The sequence below is a fragment of the Pecten maximus genome, chromosome 1 (genome assembly GCF_902652985.1).
Source record: "Pecten maximus chromosome 1, xPecMax1.1, whole genome shotgun sequence".
In the NCBI taxonomy this organism is placed as follows: domain Eukaryota; kingdom Metazoa; phylum Mollusca; class Bivalvia; order Pectinida; family Pectinidae; genus Pecten; species Pecten maximus.
Window position 1 is genome coordinate 59821442 of NC_047015.1, and position 12231 is coordinate 59833672.

Sequence of the window (12231 nt, forward strand, 5' to 3'; positions counted from 1 at the left end):
CCCCAACACTGAGTCCAGTCTAATGTTGTGTTCCCCAACACTGAGTCCAGTCTAATGTTGTGTTCCCCAACACCGAGTCCAGTCTAATGTTGTGTTCCCCAACACTGAGCCCAGTCTAATGTTGTGTTCCCCAACACTGAGTCCAGTCTAATGTTGTGTTCCCCAACACTGAGTCCAGTCTAATGTTGTGTTCCCCAACACCGAGTCCAGTCTAATGTTGTGTTCCTCAACACTGAGTCCAGCCTAATGTTGTGTTCCTCAACACTAAGTCCAGTCTAATGTTGTGTTCCCCAACACTGAGTCCAGTCTAATGTTGTGTTCCTCAACACTGAGTCCAGTCTAATGTTGTGTTCCTCAACACTGAGTCCAGCCTAATGTTGTGTTCCTCAACACTAAGTCCAGTCTAATGTTGTGTTCCCCAACACTGAGTCCAGTCTAATGTTGTGTTCCCCAACACTGAGTCCAGTCTAATGTTGTGTTCCTCAACACTGAGTCCAGTCTAATGTTGTGTTCCTCAACACTGAGTCCAGCCTAATGTTGTGTTCCTCAACACTGAGTCCAGTCTAATGTTGTGTTCCCCAACACTGAGTCCAGTCTAATGTTGTGTTCCTCAACACTGAGTCCAGCCTAATGTTGTGTTCCTCAACACTGAGTCCAGTCTCATGTTGTGTTCCCCAACACTGAGTCCAGTCTAATGTTGTGTTCCTCAACACCGAGTCCAGCCTAATGTTGTGTTCCCCAACACTGAGTCCAGTCTAATGTTGTGTTCCCCAACACCGAGTCCATATTAATGTTGTGTTCCTCAACACCGAGTCCAGTCTAATGTTCTGTTCATCAGCATGCTTTTCCCACATCAAAATGTCATCAATATTAGTCTGAATAATTGGAATGCCCCTGGGCACTTTTTATTCCAAATGACATTCTTCGATAGCAGTACTTGCCAAAAGGCGAAGAGAATATCGTCAGTTTTGGCTCTTGTCATCCGACGGTATCTGTCAATATCCACGATCCGCGTCAGGCTTGCTATCTACCCCTGGCCCACAAACCACTCTATCGCGTAACATTCATCTTCTAGATTCCCTAATCTACAGTCGTTAACAATGACTCTGTCTGATGCACAAAATTACCAACAACCAAGTAGCCATCAGCCAACAGACTGACACCAACAACCAAGTAGCCATCAGCCAACAGACACCAACAAACAGGCAATCAAGGCATACCCATCACAAATCATTTCAACTACCACACTGCATTTCCACGTACAATATCTGAGTTGGAACAAGATCCCACTAGATATCGTATCCTCCTGTCCAACAGCTGAATCCTTTAAGACTGCCCTCCTGTCAGTATATATCCCCCAAAATTAAGTAATACCTATATACACATCCTTTTTTTTTTTTTTTTGCTTTCTCGGAAACGACTGCATCTCTTCTCTCTCTCTCTCTCATGACATTATCTTCAACTTATTGAAGTTGGTCATTATCATTTAGAACTAGAACTCTCAGTTCCGTCATACATTGATCAACTATTCTTGTTTTACATTGTGTGTAGAACCTATGACGTCATACGGAAATGTTCCACCAAAGTGCACAATCATATTGAAATTTCTTCATTAGAGACTCAATTCTGTTTACCTTCTTGTGTGATTTTGTAAAGACACGCCGAATATTTGTCCTTCTCCATTGCGTTCATCACTATATCGATGTAACTTATTGTTGTTGGCTCCAATCTTCACCCTTTTCCCGGAGAGTTCCCGTCTGTCCTGGAGATCTATCTAATGTTTTGATCCCGATTCTGACACTATGTTTTCGTCTTCTGGACGAGTATATGATATACAAACACAGCGTTCTATTTGGGTCAGCTATATGCTTTATTAGCTCACCGGTTACGAGTAACCGAGAGCTAATGCTGTCACCCCGGCGTCGGCGTCGCCGTCCCACCCCACTTTTAAGTTTTTGGGGTAAGTTTTGGAAAGCGTGTAAGTCTACACCCTTCTTATTTGGTTTATACTTCCATTAGAGGTCTAGGAGTGATATTATGTGCCATATAATTTCAAAATGGCATGCTTATACATACATAAAAAATGAATGCATAGTGTGATTGCTGCTGCCGGTGAGCTTTCGCAATCATTGATTGCACTTGTTTTTCTTCAGGAGACACCAAAAAAGAACAAACTGGTCGATAGGTATGAAGGAGAACAAAATGACCGATAATGGTAAAGCATCTTTTTTTTTCCTTTTTTTTTTTTTGTCTATTTACATTCATTCGTAACCTTAATTCAGAACCAGTGTGTCCAACGTAAAAGTCATGAACTGCTTTGTTAGGTTACGAATAAGTGTATTGTGCATAGCTGTATACATTTGTGAACATCGTGTGATCAGTCCACTTGTGATGCAACGTAAAGAGTTAATTTTAGTCACCGACATTAAATTAGCCATCCTTAAAGGTACAAGTATTTCCATGTCATCAGTAATTGGCAATGTCTCTAAGCTGATGAACATACATTAGTGAGATGTTACATGGAGTACGAGGTAATTACTGAGGAAATACCTAACGGTATAGAGAAACTGTGCATGCATCTCGAGAATACTCGAAGGCGCATGCGCAGCCATGTTGGTTGAAGTGTTAGCTGTGTTTATCCGAGATTAATTCTGTCTTTGGGATAGAGATATCTATTTGGCTCAAATATCATAATATTTTGCAATTTCAAGTTATTTTGAAATTGTTACCATGGCATTCACAGGTCTGAAACACATAAAAAAAATCAGTTTACTTATCCTTCAGAGCTGTATTGAAATTGCAAATGTTGTATAGATTACAAATATACATACGTTATTAGAGATAATATGTAGGGTTAACTGGCAATGTTTACATATCTAAAACATGTGCTATATTTTTCAGAATTGGGCATTTTTACTGTACACTGCTAGCAGTACACAGAAGCTCGCGGTAACGCAGACTTTTTTTAATGACATTTTCTTTCTTTTTTTAAATAAATCTCCCGTTCAGAAATCAAATCAGCTGGGATGAAGAACAAACGAATATTCCCATAAGGACATACTCCATGTAACATCTGACATCATCACGTTGATCAAATTAGGAACATTGCCAATTACTGATGACATGGAAATACCAGTACCATTAAGGATAGCTAATTATCGGTTGGTGACAAAAATAAACTATCTGCGTGTCACCCCAAATAAATCTATCATGTGTAGTTTGTGAATTGATACAAGTAAATCTGTTAAACCTTATATCCCTAAAACGATCACGATGTTAGAAATAGAATTTCTCTTTGTTATTTAAGACACCTTCCATTGATGAGGATTCGTCGTTTGAAACAAACATCAGCTGTTCGAGATGCGAACCGCGTGCATAACACGTTTGGTACAGATATATGTAGCACTTAAAAAGGCGGAATGAGGGCCCTTAAAGAAATAGCTATACCCTCTTAAGTAGATCCTAAAATGTTTGTATGTTTCAAGTTTTTAACGTGGTGGTACCAGGTCTAGAGCCATATGTTAATCTTCCTTGATCTCTTGTTTCAACACTGTCACTTTTGTATTACTTAAGTCAGTATTCGGCTACCTCCTAGTTAGCTTAGTAATTCTGACATTGGATTAGGGGGAAATACACAAACATTTTCACTAAAAGAAATTCTCCCAGATACGCTGTTCCGAATCTATCTAGATTGTTTCGCTAGTGCTAGACTGTTTCGCTATTGCTGAACAGACAACTGCTCTACAATAGGACGTAAGAACTGTACCTGCTGCCCCCAATGCATGATTATTCTTACTAATGTTTCCCTTGGCAGCGACTCACTTTTGGCCTTTAGTTGAACGCTCGCCCGTTCGTCCCTGTGAGGAAGGTTTTGGGTTCTGTCCCCTAGCCGAGACATACCAGAGTCTTTAAAAATGGTAGTTGTTACTCCTGCTTAGCGCTCAGCATATTGGGAGTGGGACGACTGGTTCGCCCGTTCTCAGTATAATGTGACCGGGTGGGGTGTCCTGCTGGGTGTCTTCGGTAGTATGCTTCAGTGAGGTACACTATAAATCGGCAAAAGTTCCGGCCTATCACAAGGAGACTTAACACAAACATACCGCAGCCTCCCAAAACACACATACGCACTCACTACACGCATGCATGTCGAACGCATGGCAGGCCGTCCTTAAATGACAGCTGTTAATAGGACGTTAAACAAAATAAACCAAACCAAAGTAATGAACAGGCAACGTATTGTAGCTCAATACGAATAGGTTAACCGTAAAACTCTTGATAATATAGGAAAACCATGTAACTCTTACTAATAAAGGTTTACCGTTAAAACCAACTCAGTTGTTCATTACTCAGTTGTTCATTACTCAGTTCATTACTCACTTGTTCATTACTCGGCTGTTCAGTTGTTCATTACTCAGTTGTTCATTACTGAGTTGTTCATTACTCAGTTGTTCATTACTCAATTGTTCATTACTCAATTGTTCATTACTCAGTTGTTCATTACTCAGTTGTTCATTACTCAGCTGTTCATTACTCAGTTCATTACTCAGTTGTTCATTACTCACTTGTTCATTACTCGGCTGTTCAGTTGTTCATTACTCAGTTGTTCATTACTCAGTTGTTCATTACTCAGTTGTTCATTACTCAGTTGTTCAATACTCACTTGTTCATTACTCACTTGTTCATTACTGATCAGATTTCCACAGCCACGATTTCGATTTGATATAGTATACCCTTGAATAGTAGTCATAGTCTCGAAGATGCAAATATGTTCTTGTTTTTGGAATAGTATATCCTCATACTAAATTGCTTTGTTTGAAGACAGGAAGTTTAGGTCACAATGTGTCAGACTCTTAAATCTAATACAACAATGGAATTTTGGTCAAAGTTAACCAGGTCCAATGTTGGTCTGAATAAGTCATCAGGAAACATGAAAATATCAACATAACGACACTTTGTATTGTAGAGGGCGAGCATGACGCCATCAACTCATATCGGAAAGGAGAAAGACTTCAAACCAATCGGCCGAGTATGTCTGCCGGAATGACGGTGTTACAGGAATGCCGACATTAAATGTGTGTTACTGATAATGGATTGTAAAGAGGCATTCATGGAAACTAAATCATATGATAGTCCGTTTATCCATTAGGTGCGTCAGTCCAAACATGGTCAACAACATGAAATCTAAAATAAAAACACGGATTTGCATTTTATTCTCTGGTCTCGATAACAAAACCACTCTCGCCGATCTGCATAAGTCAACTTCCATACCTGTTAGTGTGTGTGTGGCCCGTCAAACTACTTATTACTCCGAATACTGATGAGAATATTGATAGCTATCTTTAACTGACGTGTGTCGTCAATGTTAACCTGACGAGTGTCGTCCATGTTGACCTGACGAGTGTCGTCCATGTTGACCTGACGAGTGTCGTCCATGTTGACCTGACGAGTGTCGTCAATGTTGACTTGACGAGTGTCGTCAATGTTAACCTTGCGACTGTCGTCAATGTTAACCTTGCGACTGTCGTCAATGTTAACCTGACGTGTGTCGTCAATGTTAACCTGACGTGTGTCGTCAATGTTAACCTGACAATTGTCGTCAATGTTAACCTGACAATTGTCGTCAATGTTAACCTGACGTGTGTCGTCAATGTTAACCTCACGTGTGTCGTCAATGTTAACCTCATGTGTGTCGTCAATGTTAACCTGACGTGTGTCGTCAATGTTAACCTGACGAGTGTCGTCAATGTTAACCTGACGACTGTCGTCAATGTTAACCTGACAATTGTCGTCAATGTTAACCTGACGAGTGTCGTCTATGTTAACCTGACAATTGTGTCGTCAATGTTAACCTGACAATTGTCGTCAATGTTAACCTGACGAGTGTCGTCAATGTTACCTGACGTGTGTCGTCAATGTTAACCTGACGTGTGTCGTCAATGTTAACCTGACGTGTGTCGTCAATGTTAACCTGACAATTGTCGTCAATGTTAACCTGACAATTGTCGTCAATGTTAACCTGACGAGTGTCGTCCATGTTGACTTGACGTGTGTCGTCAATGTTAACCTGACGTGTGTCGTCAATGTTAACCTGACAATTGTCGTCTATGTTAACCTGACAATTGTCGTCAATGTTAACCTTGCGACTGTCGTCAATGTTAACCTTGCGACTGTCGTCAATGTTGACTTGACGTGTGTCGTCAATGTTAACCTGACGTGTGTCGTCAATGTTAACCTGACGTGTGTCGTCAATGTTAACCTAACGAGTGTCGTCAATGTTAACCTTGCGACTGTCGTCAATGTTGACTTGACGTGTGTCGTCAATGTTGACCTGACGTGTGTCGTCAATGTTAACCTGACGTGTGTCGTCAATGTTAACCTGACGTGTGTCGTCAATGTTAACCTGACAATTGTCGTCAATGTTAACCTGACGAGTGTCGTCCATGTTGACTTGACGAGTGTCGTCCATGTTGACCTGACGTGGGTCTTCCATGTTGACCTGACGAGTGTCGTCAATGTTAACCTTGCGACTGTCGTCAATGTTAACCTGACGTGTGTCGTCAATGTTAACCTGACGTGTGTCGTCAATGTTAACCTGACGTGTGTCGTCAATATTATCCTGACGAGTGTCGTCAATGTTAACCTGACAATTGTCGTCAATGTTAACCTGACGAGTGTCGTCAATGTTAACCTGACAAGTGTCGTCAATATTAACCTCACGTGTGTCGTCAATGTTAACCTCATGTGTGTCGTCAATGTTAACCTGACGAGTATCGTCAATGTTGACCTGACGAGTGTCGTCCATGTTGACCTGACAAGTGGCGTCAATGTTGACCTGACGTGTGTCGTCAATGTTAACATGACGAGTGTCGTCAATGTTCGACGAGTGTCGTCCATGTTGACCTGATAACTGTCGTCCATGTTGACCTGACGAGTGTCGTCAATGTTAACCTGACAATTGTCGTCAATGTTAACCTTGCGACTGTCGTCAATGTTAACCTTGCGACTGTCGTCAATGTTGACTTGACGTGTGTCGTCAATGTTAACCTGACGTGTGTCGTCAATGTTAACCTGACGTGTGTCGTCAATGTTAACCTAACGAGTGTCGTCAATGTTAACCTTGCGACTGTCGTCAATGTTGACTTGACGTGTGTCGTCAATGTTGACCTGACGTGTGTCGTCAATGTTAACCTGACGTGTGTCGTCAATGTTAACCTGACGTGTGTCGTCAATGTTAACCTGACAATTGTCGTCAATGTTAACCTGACGAGTGTCGTCCATGTTGACTTGACGAGTGTCGTCCATGTTGACCTGACGTGGGTCTTCCATGTTGACCTGACGAGTGTCGTCAATGTTAACCTTGCGACTGTCGTCAATGTTAACCTGACGTGTGTCGTCAATGTTAACCTGACGTGTGTCGTCAATGTTAACCTGACGTGTGTCGTCAATATTAACCTGACGAGTGTCGTCAATGTTAACCTGACAATTGTCGTCAATGTTAACCTGACGAGTATCGTCAATGTTAACCTAACGAGTGTCGTCAATGTTAACCTTGCGACTGTCGTCAATGTTAACCTTGCGACTGTCGTCAATGTTGACTTGACGTGTGTCGTCAATGTTAACCTGACGTGTGTCGTCAATGTTAACCTGACGTGTGTCGTCAATGTTAACCTGACAATTGTCGTCAATGTTAACCTGACAATTGTCGTCAATGTTAACCTGACAATTGTCGTCAATGTTAACCTGACGAGTGTCGTCCATGTTGACTTGACGAGTGTCGTCCATGTTGACCTGACGTGGGTCTTCCATGTTGACCTGACGAGTGTCGTCAATGTTAACCTTGCGACTGTCGTCAATGTTAACCTGACGTGTGTCGTCAATGTTAACCTGACGTGTGTCGTCAATGTTAACCTGACGTGTGTCGTCAATATTATCCTGACGAGTGTCGTCAATGTTAACCTGACAATTGTCGTCAATGTTAACCTGACGAGTGTCGTCAATGTTAACCTGACAAGTGTCGTCAATATTAACCTCACGTGTGTCGTCAATGTTAACCTCATGTGTGTCGTCAATGTTAACCTGACGAGTATCGTCAATGTTGACCTGACGAGTGTCGTCCATGTTGACCTGACAAGTGGCGTCAATGTTGACCTGACGTGTGTCGTCAATGTTAACCTGACGAGTGTCGTCAATGTTCGACGAGTGTCGTCCATGTTGACCTGATAACTGTCGTCCATGTTGACCTGACGAGTGTCGTCAATGTTAACCTGACGACTGTCGTCAATGTTAACTTTAAGAGTGCTGTCGATGAAGCAGATGAAGTAATCTTTTTCGAGAAACTGGTGTTGTTCTTAAATGTTAACTTTGTTTTTTTCACAATAATTGCGAAAGCTAGTTACACCAATTTTTATCAATCACCTACGTTGGCCCAGGAGGAATCGCGTGAGGGGTCTTATCGGGGGAGAAAACGGGAGAAAACTCATGTGGCCGGGCAGGTGACCTAATACCTTTTCACGTTGGAGCGGAGAATCGTACCACGGCCGCCTGTGTGAAATACAAGTGGGTTAACACTGTACAGACAACTTCAGGTCAAACTCAGGTCAAACTCAGGTCAATCTCAGGTCAAACTCAGATCAAACTCAGGTCAAACTCAGGTCAAACTCAGGTCAACTTCAGGTCAAACTCAGGTAATCTTCAGGTCAACCTCAGGTCAAACTAAGGTCAAACTCAGGTCAAACTCTGGTCAATCTGAGGTAAAAGCTCAGGTCAACTTCAGGTCAAATTCAGGTTAAACTCTTATTAATCTCAGTTTAACTTCAGGTCAAACTCGGGTCAATCTCAGGTCAATGTTTTCAGGTCAAATTGACATGAAAGAGCAGAATAGTAAATTAATGTCAAAAAACCTTAAACTGGCATGAATTTGACTTGAAATTGACGTGATCTTTTTTCTTTCATATGAAATTGACCTCATTTTCAGGTCAAATTCAGGTCGAATTCAGGTCAATATTTTGTTCATATTTTTACCTCAAGATATTTCGCGCGACCATCCTCTCCTAGTCTCTTTGTTTAAATGTCCGTAAAACTTTTCTTCCTCCTTTGCTCTCGGTTTGTTGTTTGTTTTTTGTTTTTTGTTTTCTTCCTTTTTTATAATTCCGTGTTTGTTATCTGTTGGTACACTCGGCCATTCATTTACTTATCTCCGTCTAGATTTGGAAAAATCTTAATAGACGAGTCGGAAACTTTTATCGAGGAAATGTTCCCGACCTCTAATATCCTATCTGGGTTAGGACCATTCCGACCATCGTGGATTTAATTTTACTGCCTCTGTAATGACGGAACGACGAGAATTAATGAGTAGTTTGATCGATTCAGATGGAAGTAAATTTGGAATAATTGAGATTGCTAACAGTCCAAACAACGATTCAGATAAAAATACGGACATACACGTCACTGACCAATCAAATCCATTTATGTATCAAACCAGGTCAAACTCACAGTAATGGAATTATGACGTCATGATAAATGTCAGCGGTGCATCAATCGCCCTAATGATGTTTGAATGTCGAACACACCACCTACTTACGACAGGGATTTGGTTTGGTTTAGTCAAAAGCTATTGTCATTTAAGGAGGACCCAATCCCCACCCCCATTTTGTGAGATGCTTGAGAGGCTGAGGTATGCTTGTGTTTTGTCTCCTTGTGTCTGATGCCGTGTTTTGTCTCCTTTTGTCTGATGCCGTGTTTTGTCTCCTTTTGTCTGATGCCGTGTTTTGTCTCCATGTGTCTGATGCCGTGTTTTGTCTCCTTGTGCCTGATGCCGTGTTTTGTCTCCATGTGTCTGATGCCGTGTTTTGTCTCCATGTGTCTGATGCCGTGTTTTGTCTTCCTGTGTCTGATGCCGTGTTTTGTCTCCTTTTGTCTGATGTCATGTTTTGTCTCCTTGTGTCTGATGTCGTGTTTTGTCTCCTTTTGTCTGATGTGTTTTGTCTCTTTGTGTCTTATGCCGTGTTTTATTTCCTTTTGTCTGATGTCATGTTTTGTTTCCCAGTGTCTGATGTCGTGTTTTGTCTCCTTGTGTCTGATGTCGTGTTTTTCTCCATGTGTCTGATGCCGTGTTATGTCTCCTTGTGTCTGATGTCGTGTTTTGTCTCCCTTTGTCTGATGTCGTGTTTTGTCTCCCTTTGTCTGATGTCGTGTTTTGTCTCCTTTTGTCTGATGTCGTGTTTTGTCTCCCTTGTCTGATGCCGTGTTTTGTCTCCATGTGTCTGATGCCGTGTTTTTTTTCCGTCTGCCGATGTCGTGTTTTGTCTCCCTGTGTCTGTTGCCGTATTTTGTCTTCTTGTGTCTGATGCCGTGTTTTGTCTCCATGTGTCTGATGCCGTGTTTTTTTTCCGTGTGCCGATGTCGTGTTTTGTCTCCCTGTGTCTGATGCCGTGTTTTGTCTCCCTGTGTCTGTTGCCGTATTTTGTCTTCTTGTGTCTGATGTCGTGTTTTGTCTCCTTGTGTCTGATGCCGTGTTTTGTCTCCATGTGTCTGATGCCGTGTTTTGTCTCCATGTGTCTGATGCCGTGTTTTGTCTTCCTGTGTCTGATGCCGTGTTTTGTCTCCTTTTGTCTGATGTCATGTTTTGTCTCCTTGTGTCTGATGTCGTGTTTTGTCTCCTTTTGTCTGATGTGTTTTGTCTCTTTGTGTCTCATGCCGTGTTTTTTTTCCGTGTGCCGATGTCGTGTTTTGTCTCCCTGTGTCTGATGCCGTGTTTTGTCTCCCTGTGTCTGTTGCCGTATTTTATTTCCTTTTGTCTGATGTCATGTTTTGTTCCCCAGTGTCTGATGTCGTGTTTTTCTCCATGTGTCTGATGCCGTATTATGTCTCCTTGTGTCTGATGTCGTGTTTTGTCTCCCTTTGTCTGATGTCGTGTTTTGTCTCCCTTTGTCTGATGTCGTGTTTTGTCTCCTTTTATCTGATGTCGTGTTTTGTCTCCCTTTGTCTGATGCCGTGTTTTGTCTCCATGTGTCTGATGCCGTGTTTTTTTTCCGTGTGCCGATGTCGTGTTTTGTCTCCCTGTGTCTGATGCCGTGTTTTGTCTCCCTGTGTCTGTTGCCGTATTTTGTCTTCTTGTGTCTGATGCCGTGTTTTGTCTCCATGTGTCTGATGCCGTGTTTTTTTTCCGTGTGCCGATGTCGTGTTTTGTCTCCCTGTGTCTGATGCCGTGTTTTGTCTCCCTGTGTCTGTTGCCGTATTTTGTCTTCTTGTGTCTGATGTCGTGTTTTGTCTCCTTGTGTCTGATGCCGTGTTTTGTCTCCTTGTATCTGATGTCGTGTTTTGTCTCCTTGTGTCTGATGCCGTGTTTTGTCTCCTTGTGTCTGATGTCGTGTTTTGTCTTCTTGTGTCTGATGTCGTGTTTTATTTCCTTTTGTCTGATGCCGTGTTTTATTTCCTTTTGTCTGATGCCGTGTTTTGTCTCCATGTGTCTGATGCCGTGTTTTTTTTTCCGTGTGCCGATGTCGTGTTTTGTCTCCCTGTGGCTGATGCCGTGTTTTGTCTCCATGTGTCTGATGCCGTGTTTTTTTTTCCTTGTGCCGATGTCGTGTTTTGTCTCCCTGTGTCTGATGCCGTGTTTTGTCTCCTTGTGTCTGATGCCGTGTTTTGTCTCCTTGTGTCTGATGCCGTGTTTTGTCTCCTTGTATCTGATGCCGTGTTTTGTCTCCTTGTATCTGATGCCGTGTTTTTGTCTCCTTTTGTCTGATGCCGACTTTATAGAGCTTCTGTTCGTAGTCTCTTGTCTTGCTTAATGAGTCCGAAATGCCTGTATTAACCAGAGAACCAAAGTTTGGAGAAATCTAGTATAAAATATACACTTAATTAAGTGGTTGAATACAGGTTAAGAAACTTAATACAAGTTAACAAAGTAAATACAGGTTAACAAAGTAAATACATGTTAACAAAATAAACAGGTTAACAAAATAAATACGAATTAACTAAATGTAAGCTGGTAAGTCGATGATTGACTTACAGTTTATATACTAAATAACCTCGGGCAAATGTCTGAATTCAAAACACTCCACCATTACATGTTGGCCACTTTGGTGAGTATACAATGATGATTCTCACGTGACAGCATTTGGCCTGTCGTGCATGTTAATCACTCAGTAATGTGAGGGAATCGTCTCACGGACATTGTTTGGGTTCGTGACTGCAATGAATCCTTGGAGTGCTCTCAAGTACATTGGAATT

At 41.9% G+C, this 12231-nt stretch overlaps 1 protein-coding gene across 1 annotated transcript; it reads right to left on the bottom strand.

Annotated features, from left to right (window-relative positions):
• Positions 1-10690: 10690 nt before the first annotated feature.
• On the bottom strand, positions 10691-11545 carry LOC117321694 (filaggrin-2-like). The gene has a single exon (XM_033876206.1). It carries the CDS (start codon positions 11543-11545, stop codon positions 10691-10693), a length of 855 nt encoding a protein of 284 aa, XP_033732097.1.
• Between the last annotated feature and the right edge of the window lie 686 nt (positions 11546-12231).